The sequence below is a fragment of the Myxocyprinus asiaticus genome, chromosome 13, assembly GCF_019703515.2.
Source record: "Myxocyprinus asiaticus isolate MX2 ecotype Aquarium Trade chromosome 13, UBuf_Myxa_2, whole genome shotgun sequence".
In the NCBI taxonomy this organism is placed as follows: domain Eukaryota; kingdom Metazoa; phylum Chordata; class Actinopteri; order Cypriniformes; family Catostomidae; genus Myxocyprinus; species Myxocyprinus asiaticus.
In genome coordinates, this window is record NC_059356.1 from 18,735,386 (window position 1) to 18,753,511 (window position 18,126).

The window sequence follows — 18,126 nt, forward strand, 5'->3', positions numbered from 1 at the left end:
AACAGCATAAGGTAATTTAGCCTCTTGGCTTTAAGGAATACTTCTCAGTGCAAATGCACCCACACACACATGCCCAGGGCCGCCATTAAGTTTTTTGGGCCCCCTGACAACTTTGCACTCTGTGCACCTATCTTTTCGCAACCCATATGTGGCAGGGCAGGTTAAACCCTCCCTGTATGAGTGACTTGTGCACATCATTATGACATTGCAGACAGCATATCAGCTGTCACGGCCCACCTATTTAAGGCCGGTACATGTCACCTGGAAATGCGTCACGGTCTGGGTTCCAAAAAATTGTTTACGTCTCCTGAGAGTGAGATTCAGAGACGTCCCTGTGCTTCACTGTGCATTAACTACTGCCTGCTTATGCCCAAGTATGTTTTATGGGTGTTTATTTTAATTTAGCATTAGTGTCCTGAGGCCATAACAGGGCTTAGCTGTTTATGCTTTGTGTTTTAGCTAGCTGTCCCGTGGGTTCCAGTTAATTTGCATTTTTAATGCTTGCTGTTCATCGTAACCATGGTAAAGTGAGCGACCAGCTTCTCTGTATGTAAGTCTATTTTGTTGTTTTTCTGTTTTTAAATGTATCGTCTTCTCTGTAGGCACTCTTGTATGGCTGGCGGTGTGTTTCTGTTGCCGGGGCAATGAGGCTAAAACTCTGGTTGCCCTCTGCAAGTGCTGCTGTTTTGTTCAGGCTTCATTTTTATTTTAGTTGTTTTGTTTCTATTTCATTTCTATTGCTCATATGTTGTGTTTTCTTTGATTTTTGTGCCAGTCGGGCTTCTGCTTGCAGTGGTTTGTATTCTTCTATGAAGCAAGTTTAGCTTTGCAGCTATTTATTTAAACACTGTATTTTGCCCTCAGGGAAACACACTTCCATCTCCCTGCCCCAGGCTGATTTATATTGGGGCACTCAGAGTTGCTTTCTCTTTATGATTTTATGCCCTTGTTGGTGTCTTTTTCCAGTGTGTTTTGTATTTTCTTTTCTTACATTTTGGAATTCTTTGTTTTGTAAGTATCTTGCATTTGCTTGCTTTTGAGTAACTTAATTTGTTTTTATATATATCATGCCCAAACTGCTGCTTTTGCACTGGATCTGCGTAAGTATGGTGCCAACTGGTTTTGTCAATTTATTTTCTGTTTATTTTGTCTATTGCAGGAGCTGTGTGTCCAAGGCAGAGAGGCTAGCTTTCTTTCCCTTCATTGGTGATGGTGTCCTTCTCACCGAATGCTGTGTTTGTCACCTATATCAGACTTCATTGCGTGTGTGTGTATTTGTGTGCATGGTTGTGTGGTGGAGTGTGATTTATCTTGGGATCCATTGTTCCCCTGCTCTAGCCTGCCTTCTGCCGGTAAGCCTCAGCCCTGTAGTTATGATTTCTGTTTAAAAGTAAATTTTTGTGTCTTTTTATATGTAAATATATTTTGTGTAGATGTATGTATGTGTGTATATATATATATAAATATACACACAAAATATATGTGTGTGTGAATGGGAACTCTGTGACTTGATCCCAATACTGCATGTACCATTTAAGTGTTCTTGCTGTATTGGTTTGAACTGATTTTATAATATATATATATATATATTGTACTAAAAGATATTGGACCCATGTCTCCTGCGCTGTGTTTAGAATGAACCTGTGTGACCTGTTTGGTCAAATCTGGTGTTTTCATTTCCCTTGGTGAAATTCCCAGGGTGGCGTAGTCTAACTGTTTTCTAACTTAAAACCTCAATTTGTAATTTTACACTGCCCTCACCCCATGCTGCTACACATAATATCTATCTATTAATTAATACATTTGTACTGTACAATTTTCTGGTACTGCATTGTAAAAGAAAAGCTAACAGCAGTATAAAATATCTATATGGAATGTAAGTTTGTTATAATGGGTCTGGGACAGGGTTATTCTTTTCAATGTACATATCAGAGAAAGAGCTGTTCTTGAAAGAGAACCAGTACTAATCATGTCACGACATTTACTTACATTTAAATATCAAATAAGACATGTTATGTTAGCAGGTGTATAACTAATGGTGTTTTGTAACAATGGGGTGCTCGGATGGATATAACAGGCTGCTTTATCTTCACATTAATCATCTATCAAAATAATGTTTACATTTTAAATTATTTTTTAGCTGTGTGGGATATATATATATATATATATATATATTTAACATAGACTTTCATGTGGTCAGATCACTCAGAGCTTTCTTAAATCTAAGTCTTGACATAAATGCTAAATGAACAATAATAATGCAGAGAACTCTAAGAGGTCTTGAATTGAACTGAAGGTATGAATTAATGTCTGTTAATGCGGTAAAATGGCAGTATGTACTTAATTGTGCACTGAAGCTTTCAAATTAGTCATCAATGACTAAGCCAATTGAGGCTTCATGGTTTCTATCCTGCATTGCTAATGAGAGCTTGTTGTAAAAGTGAAGCTTTTTTACATTTTCATGATTGGTTTGTTCCATTTTTATGAATAATGTTTTGGTATTCCCTGTTTCTGGGAAAAGCCATACCAGGAATGCAATACGAATAAATAGCTCATGACCATGAATAATAAACAAACTTAGTGCATCTGCTTGTAGTTGAAAATATTGCCTTTTCAGAGCCCTTTGACTGATTTGTACTATCGGTAATTACCACAATACTTAGCTTCACTAAATGGTGAAATATTATCATTTATTAGGTTTACAAAGCCTACCTTGAAAATGATGGTGGATATCAAAGGAATACATTTTTAAGTTAATTTTTAACCCTTGGTTTACAAAATCCTGGATTATCTTGTTCCATGTTTCACATGTATTGCTGGTTATGAATCAGTTGAGATTTCACAGTACATTTGTAAACCCCGGAATTAACTTAAATTAAATTTGTTTTTTACAAGGTTAAAGATATTGATTGGCCATGTACAGCATGTGAGGATCATGCAAACTGTTTCAATAAATGCTTGTTCATCTCTGGAAATGTTGCAATGTAAATCCACTGTGGTCATCTTAATGAGGTAATCTAAAATATACTACAAAAAATGTATACTGTCTCTTCAACAGTCCAGTTAACATGTTTGCTGTTGCTATTTAACATTTTTATATCTTAATTTTTAACCGCAGACTCTGAAACTTAATACAGCAAGTGAAAGTTTCTGCCCTCAACTGTCCTCAACAGGAAATCGACATGTTGCTACTGAAAGTTCATGTACCTGGAAATTAACCCCCTACTGCCAAATTAATGACCCCCATCAGACATTTCTGCATCAACTGTGGTCATTTTTACCTCTAGCGCTACTGATAGCATGTTGTGTGAGCAGCCTCAGAGACTGGTTCTGGTCCCATAAAAACCAGGAAGTAATTGCATTCACATAAGCGATGATGAGTGTGATTCAGAGTTTGCATTGTTGATCTTGATGTTGTCCAAAAGTGCAGAAGTATAAATGTGTTTGTGATTGGAATGTGTTCTGATCTCCTTGTCGTGGTCCTGAGGTATTCGGGGAGGCATTGTGATCGGGTATGTGCATTCACTGGTAGACGTCACACATCATCGCCCACTATCATTATGACCACTTCGTATTTGAGGAGTAAACGCCATGCTGATGTGTCCCGGACAGCAACAAAGCGCTACCCCTCACCTGTTAATCTACTGCTCCACTAAAAAAGAGTACATTTCGACTCGTCCCTCCTTTTCTTTAAAAAAAAAAAAAAAAAAAAAGAGGCATAATGGAAGTGAAGGGGGGCCAGTTTTTTGGAGGGTTAAAAGACAGAACTGTGAAGCTTATAACTTTATGAAAGCACTTATATTAATTATTCTGTTAAAAATTTTGTAATATTTGAGCTGTAAAGTTGATTAAATTGTATTAACAGTCATTTGAGGTTTTACAGCATTATGTCATCATAGCAACAAAGTTGTACAATTGGATATATATTTGCAGGGAAAAAGGTTAGTGTGTGGTTTATCCATTAATTGGCTGTATCACTCTCCTCTCTCCTCTCCACCAATAGTGTGTGGTGAGCGTACCGGCGCACTATGGCTGCCGTCGCATCATCCAGGTGGATGCTGCACACTGGTGGTGGTTGAGGAGAGTCCCCCTATACTATGTAAAGCGCTTTGAGTGCCTAGAAAAGCACTATATAAATGTAAGGAATTATTATTATTATTATAATTTTATCACACTAAAATTATGTTAACACGCATATTGTTTACATCTTATGGCTATACTTTTGAAACAGTGAGTATTTTAACGTTAAAAAATTGGCCCCTGTTCACTTCCATTGTAAGTGCCTCACTGTAACCCAGATTTTTGCTTTTTTAAAAGAAAAGGAGGGAGTGTGTCTTGGCCATTTTGTATTTTGTATTTTATTTTTTTTAAGTGCATGCAACAGTGCTTTCCCTTCTCCTTTGGCTTAAAGTTGTTTTATTTTATGGAGATTAAATGCAAGACATTAAACTTTAATTCTCGCTGACTTAATACTGCAGCTTCACTTTCTCACAACCTCAGGGGAAAAGTGTGATCTACCAAGAAAAATCTCCCAAAAGCTGGCTTTAGGCTGTAAATTTATTCAGGCTAATGCTGAACTTATTTGGGGTCATTTTAGCTCCTGATTTAAAGTACTATACTGGTCCAAGAGGAATATTAATGCACATTTTATTGAAATTTACTGTCAACATCAAATCCAAACTGCCAATATACTGATTGCTGTGTAGCTACAGTACATTATACATACTGACTGAAATCAATTCATAAAGTTAAGGCAGCACAAGAACCATAGATGACTATGGTATGATATCAGGACTGCAGTTAATATGACTGTTACATGACTGTTGTATGACATAAAAGTTAAAGGATTACTAAGCAGTACTGTGAAATATGAAGGGTTATTGATGTAAAACGTAATGATAAACGAGTTTTCAGACATTCTTTAAGAGCAGAAGATAACATGGCCAAGAAATAGTGGTAAGAGCAAGAACACACTTAAAGAAAGCATATTTTTAAAAGAGATTGTTAAGCTAAGCTGAGGAGCATAATCAAAAGTGTCCTCATCAAAGTCTGAAGCACGGTAGGAAATACAAAGCTTTGCTCACATAAAGATACAAGGCTCTTCAGATTTTAAAGTGTGTTATGCACGATAATTGGTAACAAATTTTCACAGGAGAATAGTCATCACAGCATTAAATTGAATCATGCTTCAAAGGTAACACTTCAATAAAAACAAACAAACAATGCAGTTTATTGCCTAAATTAGTACTCATAAATCAGACATATTCCTGCATTAATACCAAAAAGAACCAAGCAAAACCAAAAGGAGTATTTTTGTACAGGAACAAAATTGAAAATACTTTTTCAATTGAGAGATTTTAATCTTAAATAACTAAGGTCTCTGCTGTCCTTATTTAGCTCAGTCAATGAAAAACCATGGTGATGTCGATTAAAGCAGCTGCAATCCACTGGCTCTGTTTGAGTTTTTAATAAGGCTTTCTGTTAGGAATCATTAGCCATTCTCCATATTTTCAGGGCTGATTCTGGAAGGGTAAAGTTATAGTCATAGCTGTGTCCTGTGACTCCTTTAGTGGGCGGTTGACCATTTCACTCTCGTTCTGTCTGGCGTTCTCTTCATTCATTTGAGACACTTCAGTGGAGCCAGCTTCAAAGCCAGGAACAGTGTTCGCCACATGGACCACATGCACCTTATTACGTCCCTTTTTGCTGAGGATGCAACTGAACACCTTCTTAAAGCCCTTCCGAAAGTGTTTCGACACCAAGGCATAAACAATCGGGTTGAGGCAGGAGTTTGCGTAGGCCATGCAGTGGGACAGCAGCCTAAAAGCGTACGTGGTCTGGTTGAAGGGGAAGTCTCCATAGAGGTAGCACAAAATGACCACGTGGTATGGTAGCCAACAGATACAAAAGAGCACTGTGACTATGATGATCATTTTGGTGACTTTGCGCTTGGCTCGTTTCGACTCAGACATGCCGTCAAGGGGATCAACGGCTGTCCAGAGGTACTTGATTGTGCGTGTATAGGACAGGCTTACGATAAGCACTGGGATGACATAGCCGAAAATGAAGGTGCAGGTGTCCAGGACTTTACGGTTATGTTCCTCCCAGCCAGGCACACACACATTGCTGTTTTCAAAATCGATGAGGTCATAATAACTCAAGTAAGGCCCAGCAAAAACAAGAGACAGTCCCCAAATGACTACCATTGCAACTACTGCGTTGCATGGCGTTCGCAATTCTCTGGAGCGCAGGGGGTAACGAATGGCCAAATACCTGCAAAAGAGGAAATGCACCAATTAAATAGAGTTGTCAAAGCCAATTGCGATATGATACCTTGAGATATTACCTCTTTAGTAATGTATACACAAAGAAATCTGAGTAGTGCTTCCTGAAATTCAAGTTTGACCTGAAGGGATACTGGTAAACGCCACATGATCAATGCAGCAACTATGTTTCATTGCACAAGATGAATGTGTCTTGTCGCTTTCTACCTAGTGGAGAGGTAATTGCCAGTGGAGATTCTCATTCTCCTCTGAGCCCTACACCATTTTTCACAGAGTGGGAAACTGTCAAATTAATGCACTTTTTTCCTAAAGGTAAACAGTTTCAGTGGTGATGGAGGGCAGTGGTACTGTTGCTCATGAGTGACGTTGTTACATTTATGCCTTTATTTCAGAAAAAAGGTTGTCTGGCTCTGGATTTCTCTGCTGCCCATGCAGTCAGCTCTAAATTAGCTCACGAGTCCAATTAGTCAAGGTGGCAGCTGCTTTAGGTCAACCCTGATGTTAAAATAGACAAGGCCAGCAACCTAACACAGTTTTAGCTAACATCGCCTGAAAAACTATCATATTTTCGAAATACCAGTAAGTGAGTAAGCGTGGGTGCTGAACCTTTCTTTTTTCACTGTTTCATTGTAAAGAGATGAATAAAGGGCTGCTGGTTTGTAGAGGTGTTTCATTAATGAAATGGATGGGTGGAGATAACCTCTTCCTGACATTCATCCAGTTAAACTCCAACCTTAGCCGATGCAATTCGCAAGACTTCCTTGTGTCCAGCGAATCCATTTAATTAAATTACAACCCTGGCCCTGACCAATTAAATTACTGTTAAGTTCTCCTTGAGGCTGTCATCTTAAACACCATGAGCCTATATTAGAGATGGTGCATTAAAGTAAGTCATAAGGTGATTATATCTAGAGTGAACTTCACTTGACAGGATTAATGTAATTTATATGCAACGTACCTGTCAACCGAGACCGCAGCCAGGGTGAAGCTGCTAGCGTACATGGTGAGGTTGATGAAGAAGTGAACCACCTTGCACATGAAGGACCCGAACACCCAACCCTCCAGAGAGTAGATGGTGGCTTGGAAAGGCACACAGAAGATAATGAAGAAGAAATCAGCAACGCTGAGGTTGAGGATGAACAGATTGGTGGTGTTGTATCCGACTTGCCCACTTCTGAGGAGAACAGCCAGTACCAGGCTGTTCCCAATGGTCCCCAGAAGGAAGATGAGTGAGAAGACCACAGACACAATGACACTGGCTGGGTTGAGCTGGTAGCTCTCGGAGGTGTTCCAGTGTCCCATGGCTTTATTTAGGTCCTCGTGATCTGACATTTTAAGATGTGAAGTTTAAGATGCAGCCCTGCAAAAGGTCATGGATTATGAGACACTGAAGTGGTTTGTACATAGATTTAGACAGTGCTGAAGTACTTCACTCTCACAAAGAACATTAAGGATACGGGTCATGATATAAAATTCATTGCAAATCTCAGAAATCTATGGAACCTGGCAAATATTTGGAACCTGAATGATTCCATAAATTTAAATAACATTATTACAAAGCTTTCTGGAATACTTAATTCTGGTCAATTGCAGCATTGAACGGTCCAGTATTTTTGTATAATGACAGCTATATTTCACCATTGTCACCTCTCCATAGGCAATAAACACAGCTTTGTGTCAGGTGATCATCCTGATCACCCTGTTAGGGTTTATTTTGCAAAAATTACTGGCTGTCTTAACATTATCCCTTACACCCTGTCGACATCAGACATGAGCATCACATTGTGTCATGGTAAATCACTCCTACTGCAGTGCCATTATTATCCTCACTATCAAAAATCTAATTTATTTACTTGACGAATATGATAGATATACAGTATGTTATTAATTTTATTCTATTTATTTAAAAAACTTCTGATGTTACTTCAAAGCCAGTTTGTGATGTTCTGGTCACTGGTCTACTAATTTAAATCATCATTTTTAACCATATGTAAATGCAATTGTTCCAATAATAACATTATATATCAATATTTATATAATAAGAATATTTTTATTTCAAAGTATTTCTCTCGAAAAAAGTACTGTACGATACAGATTGTTCACCCATTTAACCATTGCTCAAGTCTAGCCTTGAGCTTACAGCTGATAGGTCCGTGTTAGCTGCATGTTCACTTTGAAATTTCCAGTGTAGACAGCCTTAATCTGTCATCTATCTTGTACAGTGTAGACAGGGTATTACATAGTAAGGGTGCATTGGCGGCCAATGAATCTATTCAGTGGATCTAAGTTATCAAATTCAAAATATAAGAGCTTGTGAAGATCGGCATTGGTTTTCAAGGTCTAAAAGATGAAGCTCGGAGATAGTGGTATGATCACAGAGTGATCAGAATGAGACATAAAACCTTTGATGATAAGCCGCGTAGCTAGACCCGCACTGAGAGCAAAAATGAGGAGGATCAGACTCAAGAAGTTATTTTGATGAATCTGAAAAAAGTACATGACAATCACAAAGATCATGAAAGCTAGTACAATTACAAAGAGGATGGAAGGATGAAATGGAGTCATACCTATAATCACTGAATGCAATGATAACCTCTTCAGAGGCAATAAGGTTATGACTGCATTCGGCGAGGTATGCAAGTTATCAAGAGCTCCATCTGTTTGAGAGCTAATCAAATTTATTTTGTCACAAAATAAGGCATGAGTTGGAGTTGAATGGAGTGAAATACATTGGATTATTACAGGATAATGTTGGCATTTTGCTGTTGGATAAACCCAGCAAATTGCAAGGAATGGAATTGCCTACCAGCAGTCAATCCCAGAGTGCTTCCCAATAGGTGTTGCTCAGAAACAGTCAACATTGATTTCTTCGCTTCAAATATTGATCAGGCTGTGGGAACAAAAAAGATCTTGCACTTTATCTTTTCCATTAACAAGCACATGGAGTTAATGATACCTGTTTGTGCCAGGAATGATAAAATGTCTGCCTATTTGATGATGAACTAAATATAGTATTGTTATAACTTTGATAGATTTGATTGATTTAAATTAAACTGGGCTAAATTCTAGTTCTAACATCAATTTAGTCTCTGGTTTACATGGAGTATGCTATCTTCAATTTGAGTAAAACAAATGCAGGTTGAATTATGAAAGAGCAATACAGACCCACCTGAATTACAAAGGGATTTCAGCAAGGAAATCAAGATCTTTCAAGATTTGTTTTTTAAGGGAATTGGACAAATAAATGTAGTGCAGTGCTCCCTAAGAGCTTGACAAAGTGCATACCCAGGGTGTGAAATAACCAGCCGATAATTAAAAAAGAAATGTGCATGAAAATCATTACTAATCTGCACCGTGCAAAAATTTTGACACATTTTATAAGGCCTTAATTGGCAGGCAGATATTCATCATGATATCTTCTGTCCCTACAGAGACAATATCATTCACATTTACTGATTGTTTTGTTTGTGTAAACTTTCTAAGCTGTAAGATCAGTTGGTGTTAGATGATTTATTCCAGACAGCGAAGTAAGCAGGAACACCGAGAGTGACTCATTATTTAACAAGACCTTTATAGTAGTAAATTGGGGTTAATGAACAGGAAGTCATTTACTGAGAGAGGTGAGCTCTCCTGGACACATTCATCACACAGTTATTTTCTAGCTTCCACAAAGCCTTTATAAGTAATATAGAGTGGAAAGGAAATCAGGGAAAGAAAAGGAGAGAAAATGTGGGAAAGAAAGAGTGGAAGTCAACAGATTTCAGTTTCTTCAAAAACAAATTAGTTGGTTGTAGATGTGTATTGGCTATTAGGTGGTGATCTCAAAAGCAATTTTTTATTTCTCAGAAGAAACTTCAAGAGCCTCTCTCATTTTTATTATCTTACTCTGCTTCATATAAACACTTCAACTTTGAAGTCTGATTTATTTATTTGTGTATGTATGCATTTATTATTTTTTTTATTTTTAATGACTAGAAAATCACAATTGCAGTTTAAAAATAGCTTAGGCAAAATAGCTTGTTTGGGACTGAGCCAACAACTATGCGGAAGGATGCGCCGCCAGTGAATTGTACTTAAGTTTTATTGATTGGACAGTGAAGGTTGTATCGTAAAACTAATTTCAGAGATTAGAAATGCATTAGGTTATTTACAGATTCATAGTACAGAATCCTGCTGAAAAATAAACACAGCATAGCTGGTTATAGCATGTATAGAATGCTAGTCCACAACATGGGATGTTGGTGTACTGGTGTTCCAACAAGGCTTTTTGACTACTTTAACCAAACTTCCTTGGTTAACCAACATTACAAAGAAAAACAATACTGGTTGTTTTGCTGGTGAACAACACGCACTGAAAAACTCACCTTACCTCAAGGATGTATTTCTACTTGATCTAATGCTAACCCATAAAAATGACATTTTGTACATGTAACCTAATTTATCAGGCAATTTACAAACTTTTTGTAACCTAAATATGTGCTTCATGTGGTAACATCTTCACCAACTAGGTTGATTCAAGCCAACAATTTTGTTTAACATATCTAAATCAACCTACATTAGGTTACAACAACAGAACTAATTTTAAGGGTTAGAGCGGGAAGAAAAAAGTCCTTAAGGTTTATAATCACAGGTTACCACTGTGTTTTTACAGATAAGAGACAAAGTGACCACACTGTAAATCTGAAATCTGTACACTGTACAGATCTGTATTGTATTGTATTTTGTACAATGTGTAAATGTGATAACCTGCAATTGCTACCTTAAAGGGAAAGTTCACTCAAAAATGAAAATTCTCTAATCATTTACTAACACTCATGCCATGCCAGATATGTATGACTTTCTTTTTTCTGCTGAACACAAAGATTTTTAGAAGAATATCTCAACTCTGTAGGTTCATACAGTGCAATTTATTGGTGTCCAGAACTACGAAGGTACAAATATCACATAAAGGCAGCATAAAAGTAATCCATACGACTCCAGTGGTTTAATCAATGTCTTCTGAAGCAATCCAAATGGTTTTAGTATGAGAACCAAAATGTAACTCCTTTTTCACTATAAATCTTGACAGCAGTCTCCTTGGCGATCAAGATTTCAAGCTCGATTACACTTCCTATAATACCATCTAGTGCTCTGTGCATGCATCAACACAAGGAAGAGTAATCGATCTTGAAATCATGATTGTGCCTAGAGACTGTAATGGCAAGATGTACAATGACTAAGAAGTTATATTTTGTTTTGTTCTCACCAAAAATTATTGGAAGATTAAATCACTGGAATTTTATGGATTATTTTTATGCTGCCTTTATGTGATATTTGGACCTTCAGAGTTCTGGCCACCATTCACTTGCATTGTATGGACCTGCAGAGCTGAGATATTATTGTAAAAAATCTTTGTGTTCTGCTGAATAAACGATTTACATTTTTTGGTGAACTATTCCTTTAAAGAGCTGTTTCTACCTGATTTAACCCTTAAAATTACATTTGTTGGTGTAATCTAATATATTCAGGTTGACTCAGTGATGTTAAATAATATTTTTTAACTTTAAAACCAGTTCCTTTAGATGTTACCACATGAAGCACATTTTAGGTAAAAAAATTTTTTTCAATACATTTAATCCAACTGTTGTCTGACAAATGCTTTTAAATATTTATCTAACTCAATTTTTATCTGACGCATCTTACACTCTGCCTTTTGGGGTTTCACACTGACACCACTGTCTTCGGCATCTTTATTAGTGAACAATCATCTGTTCATCAATCATCAAGTGTCCTTCAGAAAGAAGGGGTATTAAACTGTTCCCTGTGGCAACAGTCACGCAGAGGATCGGTTTTGTCATTTGTCAGAAACTGTGAGGCAAACCGCATCACATACACTGCCTGGCCAAAATAAAAGCTGCCGTTTGGATTTAAATAAACAGATACTTCAGAGCCTATGATTGGATAATTATAAGTTTCAGCTGGCATCAATTCTCCTAACTGATGCAGTGTGTAGCTTCGCATTTCTTAAACAACCATGTCGTAAGACGTATCCCATGGTTGTGTTACTGTGTTTCAGAAGGGGCAAATTATTGGCCTGCGGGGGCCTGGGTAGCTCAGCGAGTATTGACGCTGACTACCACCCCTGGAGTCACGAGTTCGAATCCAGGGTGTGCTGAGTGACTCCAGCCAGGTCTCCTAAGAAACCAAATTTGTCCAGTTGCTAGGGAGGGTAGAGTCACATGGGGTAACCTCCTCGTGGTCGTGATTAATGGTTCTCGCTCTCAATGGGGCACGTGGTAAGTTGTGCATGGATCACGGAGAGTAGCATGAGCCTCCACATGCTGGGAGTCTCCGCGGTGTCATGCACAATGAGCCACGTGATAAGATGCGCGGATTGACTGTCTCAGAAGCAGAGGCAACTGAGACTTGTCCTCCGCCACCTGGATTGAGGTGAGTAACCGCACCACCATGAGGACCTACAAAGTAGTGGGAATTGGGAATTTTAAATTGGGAGAAATATTGGCCTGCATCAAGCAAAGAAAACAACTAAAGAGATTGTTGAAATCACTGGAATTGGGACTGTCCAACACATTATTAAAACCTGGAAGGATAGTGGTGAACCATCAGCTTTGCAGAAGAAATGTGGTCGGAAAAGAATCTTGAATGATTGTGATCGCGGAGATCACTAAAACGCTTGGTGAAGTCACATCATAAAAAATCGACAGTAGAACTCATGGCTATGTTTAACAGTGAAAGTTAGAGCATTTCCTCATGCACAATGTGGCGATAACTTACAGGATTGGGACTAAACAGCTGTATGGCCACAAGAAAGCCACTTGTTAGTGAGGCTAATCAGAAAAAAACGACTTCAATTTTCTAGGGAGCATAAAGATTGGACTGTGGAGCAATGGAAAAAGGTCATGTGATCCGATGAGTCCAGATTTACCCTATTCCAAAGCAATGGGCATGTCAGGGGAAGCACACGAAGCGATGCACCCGTCATGCATAGTGCCCATTGTACAAGCCTCTGGAGGCAGTGTTATGATCTGGGGTTGCTTCAGTTAGTCAGGTCTAGGCTTAGCAATGTTATGCAGCAATAAAATGAAGTCAGCTGACTACCTGAACGTACTGAATGATCAAGTTATCCCATCAATGGATTTTTTCTTCCCTGATGGCGTGGGCATATTCCAGGACGACAATACCAAGATTCATCGGGCTCAGATTGTGAAAGAGTGGTTCAGGGAGCATGAGGAATCATTTTCACACATCATGCCACCACAGAGTCCTAACCTTAACCCCATTGAAAGTCTTTGGGATGTGCTGGAGGAGACTTTACAGAGTGGTTCGACTCTCCTGTCATCAATACAAGATCTTGGCCAAAACATAATGGAACTCTGGATGGAAATAAATGTTTTAACATTGCATAAGGTTGTCGACGAATGCGCACCTTAATCAAAGCTATTAACAAAATATTAGAGAACCTTTTTTTTTGGCCAGGCAGTGTAGAACCACATATGTCTCTTACTCCTTTCAAACAGATTTGCCATTTAAAATTAATTAAGTAAAACTTTCATGAACTCTGCAGAATAAAAACATCTCAGTACGCGAACTGCATCATGTGGGATAACAGACATTCATTCTACCAAAGAATTAATTTAAATAGCATTAAAAGGTATTATGAAATGCTGTGATTAATGCATACAAGTAGTCTTTCTTAATACACAAAATACAATACACAAAACAAGTGTACAGATTAATTACAGGAAAAAACAGCCTAACCCAAAGAGGCATTACATGTACAACCACAAACGTAACATAAATCCCTGTTGTAGTATTAAGATTTAAGATTCAATAATTCAAGATATATGTCAAAACACAGCCCATGCTTTCCAAGGTCATCATACAAATTTAAACATTCATCAAGCACTATTCCTGAAGTGAGGTGACTAGGGAAATGTCAGAGTGTGTACTAACTGCAAATGCCAGAGCATCCACATAACACCCTGATTTCTGATGAGTGTGAGAATTTAAATCAGTTGCTTTGACTTACCAGCTCACCGGATGAACCATGTCTGTGTATCCACTGCCCAGAGTCATTGTAATATTGAGAAGCTCCTATTCTCTAGACAAGGTAGTGGCTCTTGCGGAATTTAAAAGCACTTCATCTCCTCTCACTCTCAATGCAATTCTGCTTCTCCGTGTCTCTATCCCTCTGTTCCTCTCCTGTTCCCTCCCTCACTCCCCCTCATTTATGGAGGCCCCTCCTCCACATTGTGGTAAATGCACACACTTCACTGCTAGAGAGAGAATATAAGAGATAGTGAAGGTGCAGTGTTATTTTCTCATCCACATACACATCTACACATTTGCACATGGAAACTCACAAATGCATATACATTTTAAGATCTTTGCATGTGCATTACTAATGCTGTGCCTGAACAGTTGCATTGATTTGCACTGATAGTGATGTAGATACATGCACCAAAGTAGAATATGAACCTGGCAAATTATGCAGAATGAGGCCTGAGAGCAGATGATATCTATGTGTATCTTTGCACATGGACAAGAGGATACTATCGATTTTGCAGTTTAGATGCACGATTTAGAAACTTATTCAAATGTATTCCAAGAAAGGGGAAATAACATGTAGAAGAAACAGTCTTTGTATCATACACATGGTGTGGCTACATTACGCATCTTTGTACATAGAAAAAAGGATAATATAGATTTAGCAATTTAGAAGCATAATTTAGAAATGTATTGGAATACATCCCATTCCCAAGAGATTGGAAATAAGATTTGGTAAAGATACATATACACATATGTTGCAATGATTATGTGAAGATTTTTTTTTCTAACCTTGTAATTGTCACCAACAGTTATTTTAAAACAAATCACATGGAGATTGTGTTACATTTCATGCATGCATATGGGGTTATTTAAGTGACTCGAAGGGTTAAATCTTTTCAACATGCATGTGCATTAAGAAGTCTCAGGAAAGACCCTGAAGCAAATGCAATACAGTGTAAAACAGCTCTGTAATTTTCTCCTGTAGCTATACTGATGTAATGCCTGTTACAAAGTGCAACTCCACATGTACAGACTTCACCTTACCAACAAAGAGACATAAATAAAACAGTCACTCATTGCTAACCAGAATTCAGTGTGCCACCTGCTATTTGATTGAAGCATACTGTATTTCTCTAGGGCAAAAGTGCCTGTATTATTATTTCCAATTCTTCACTTGGGGGTTTTGAATTGGCATGATGAAATGTCTTGAGACAAGGGTAGACTTGGTCACTGGGGAACAGTGTCACTTTGATGAAGACTAAGGGAATGGAATCCCTCTAGCGATCTGTAATAGCCGACGGGGTTTGAATACAAAGAGCATCATTACAGTTACAGCCTCTGACTGATTATGCTATTTCAAGTGGCGCAAGATGCAACAGAATGGCTGATCATTTAATTCCACCTTTCTTTTACAAATTTTCATCTGTGTTATTGATTTTCGGGACATTTATTCTTTAAGTAAGGGGCAGAATGCTTGAATTTTTTTAGGTATTCTCTCCCCTGTGCTAAGTATTTGTGTTATTTATTATGGGAAATTTTTCATTGCCGTTTTAGTCTCTAAGGTGATGAGCAAGAAGGCACTGACTAAGCCAAGTGGTCTATTTGTGGAAATGAACTAGTGATTATATTAAACACTAATATAATCTATTCAAATGCATGTTTGACCAATGTGTCATAACAGATCGTTATCACTGCATATCTAATTGTATGGTGCATCTGAGAAGCTAAATTGCAAACGGGAGGCTTTGAGAGTCTCTCCTGCTGAAACAAAAAACTTAAAGGGTTAGTTCACTCAAAAATGAAAATGCTTTCATTTTCTCATACTTGCAGAGATTGTCAACCTCGTAACCCCTTTTCCCCCAACTATTCTTCTCCACGGTGACATATCTGATATAGAAATAGCAAGCCACATCAAACAATTCATATCTGTAGCCATTACAGTTGGAAAGAAGATTATATTGCTTAACTGAAAAGACAGAACAAAGATATCCATAACACACAGGCTCAGCTTACTCATAGAACACTCCAATTATGAAAAATTAACAGCAAGTTTAAAAAATAGAGAAAGAAAAAATATATATTTAGACTCCTGGGGCCCCCCTTTTTTAAAATACCTAGAGAACTGAGTCCTCTTTTGACTTTAATTGAGATCTTTGCCTTAACTTCCTTCCTACTTTCAAATATACTTCCTAAACAGAACACAATGTGCAACTACTTGCTTTAATAGAATTTCGTACACTGCCTCTGTCTGTTTGTCTGTTTTGTAAGAGCTAAGATTTTCCATAAGAATTGTTTCTCTTTTTGTCTATTTTCTCATGAATGTATTTGTATATTATTTTATTGTGTGTGTATATGTGTATGTGTATTTGTATGTGCTTGTCATATTGTCATATGTCATATGTCATGAGTTGTAATGCCTTATAATGTGTTAAAAGTACAATAATAAAAAATAAATAAAAGCCTCTCATCATTTACTCACCCTCATGATGTCTCAGGTGTGTATGTCTTTCTTGACCAGAACACATTTGAAGAAAAATTTAAAAATATCTCAGCTCAGTAGGTCCTTGATATGTAAGTGGATGGTGTTCAGACCTTTGAAGCTCCAAGAAGAACAGACAGTCAGCATAAACATCATCGATATGACTCCAGCAGTTAAATGAATGTCTTCTAAAGCGCAAGAGCATAGATTTGGCTTGAACTTTGGTGTGGGGGGGCGGGGGGGGGTTACTTGGTTGTTTTGATTATTGGGGGAGTTACCCCCCCAATCCCCCCCCAATCCACCCTGGAATCTACGCCCCTGCTAAAGCAACATGATCACTTTTGATGTGAAAAAGATCTTAAGTACATTTTAACTATAATTCATCACTTCTGCTAAGCTTCATGAGAGGGTGGAGTTTACGCGGTCTCTCGTGTTAAGTATTTGTGTTGCCATGTTACGGACATAATCTCACGTTCTCCACTCAGCTGAGACATCCAGGTTAAGCACACAAATGCACCATTGTGAGTAAAGAAACAAATAAATACAGATCTAAACCAAAACCAACGAACCAACAAAAGCAACTGATGATCAAGGCAAATTATTTCCTGTCAAAAGGGGGCGGAAAACACGTCATACAATTGACCCTACACTAAGCTCCTCCTTAAAAGTGGAAAGTGTTTACAGCATCAGAGTGAGTTATGAGATGTTATTAGCAGTTCTGTTCACTTACTCTAAAGTTATCAGGTGTGTAATCAGCAAAAGAAAAATTATGCTTTTCTCTTTTCAGGTTACTGTGATGATCATTTGCCTTGATTCTGATTCACAGTCTCTACAGTTTTCAATCACACTGTGGCATAATTTAACAATTTCTTTTACAAACAAACATCAGCTAAAAATGCTTTGCAATATCATGTTTCTTTCTAGTCCACGTAAGAATATTATTAATTCAGTTTATGAGAATATTTAGCCAAAAACTGTGCCATTCACAACAATCTCCCATTCATTACTTTGTGTGGAATTACATTGAATTAGGTCACAATGTTAGCAGAGTTGCAATTTGTGAGCTGTTAATTTGCACTGCTGGAATTTCATGAAGTGGAGCTATTGTTAAATCTTTTAACACAACTAACAGCAAGGAATAGGTTGAGTTTGTTAAAGCTACATCAGAGGCTGCTTTAGCTAAAAATGGTCAGGTTTCGTGGACCTGGGTAGCTCAGCGAGTATTAACACTGACTACCACCCCTGGAGTCGCAAGTTCGAATCCAGGGCATGCTGAGTGGCTCCAGCCAAGTTTCCTAAGCAACCAAATTGGCC

General features: G+C 37.9%; 1 protein-coding gene across 2 annotated transcripts; it reads right to left on the bottom strand.

The window, feature by feature from the left end:
* Positions 1 to 4,630: 4,630 nt before the first annotated feature.
* Positions 4,631 to 14,434, bottom strand: LOC127450196 (galanin receptor 2b). 2 transcript variants are annotated; one of them, XM_051714066.1, is made up of 4 exons: positions 14,314 to 14,434; positions 9,091 to 9,174; positions 7,243 to 7,644; positions 4,631 to 6,273 (listed from the first exon to the last, which is right to left on the bottom strand). In XM_051714066.1, the coding sequence occupies exons 3-4, from the start codon at positions 7,614 to 7,616 to the stop codon at positions 5,511 to 5,513; spliced, it is 1,137 nt and encodes a 378-aa protein (XP_051570026.1). In that variant the 5' UTR covers positions 7,617 to 7,644; positions 9,091 to 9,174; positions 14,314 to 14,434; the 3' UTR covers positions 4,631 to 5,510. The 2 variants fall into 2 exon arrangements, with proteins under 2 accessions (XP_051570026.1, XP_051570027.1); XM_051714067.1 differs by lacking the exons at positions 9,091 to 9,174; positions 14,314 to 14,434 and having other exon boundaries at positions 7,243 to 7,836.
* Between the last annotated feature and the right edge of the window lie 3,692 nt (positions 14,435 to 18,126).

Bases quoted from the DNA above. Each gene is read 5' to 3' on its own strand.
- LOC127450196 (XM_051714066.1), bottom strand. From the start codon at position 7,616: ATGTCAGATCACGAGGACCTAAATAAAGCCATGGGACACTGGAACACC. The intron at 6,274-7,242 runs GTACGTTGCATA...CCTCTTTTGCAG, and splicing joins GCTGCGGTCTCGGTTGACAG to GTATTTGGCCATTCGTTACC.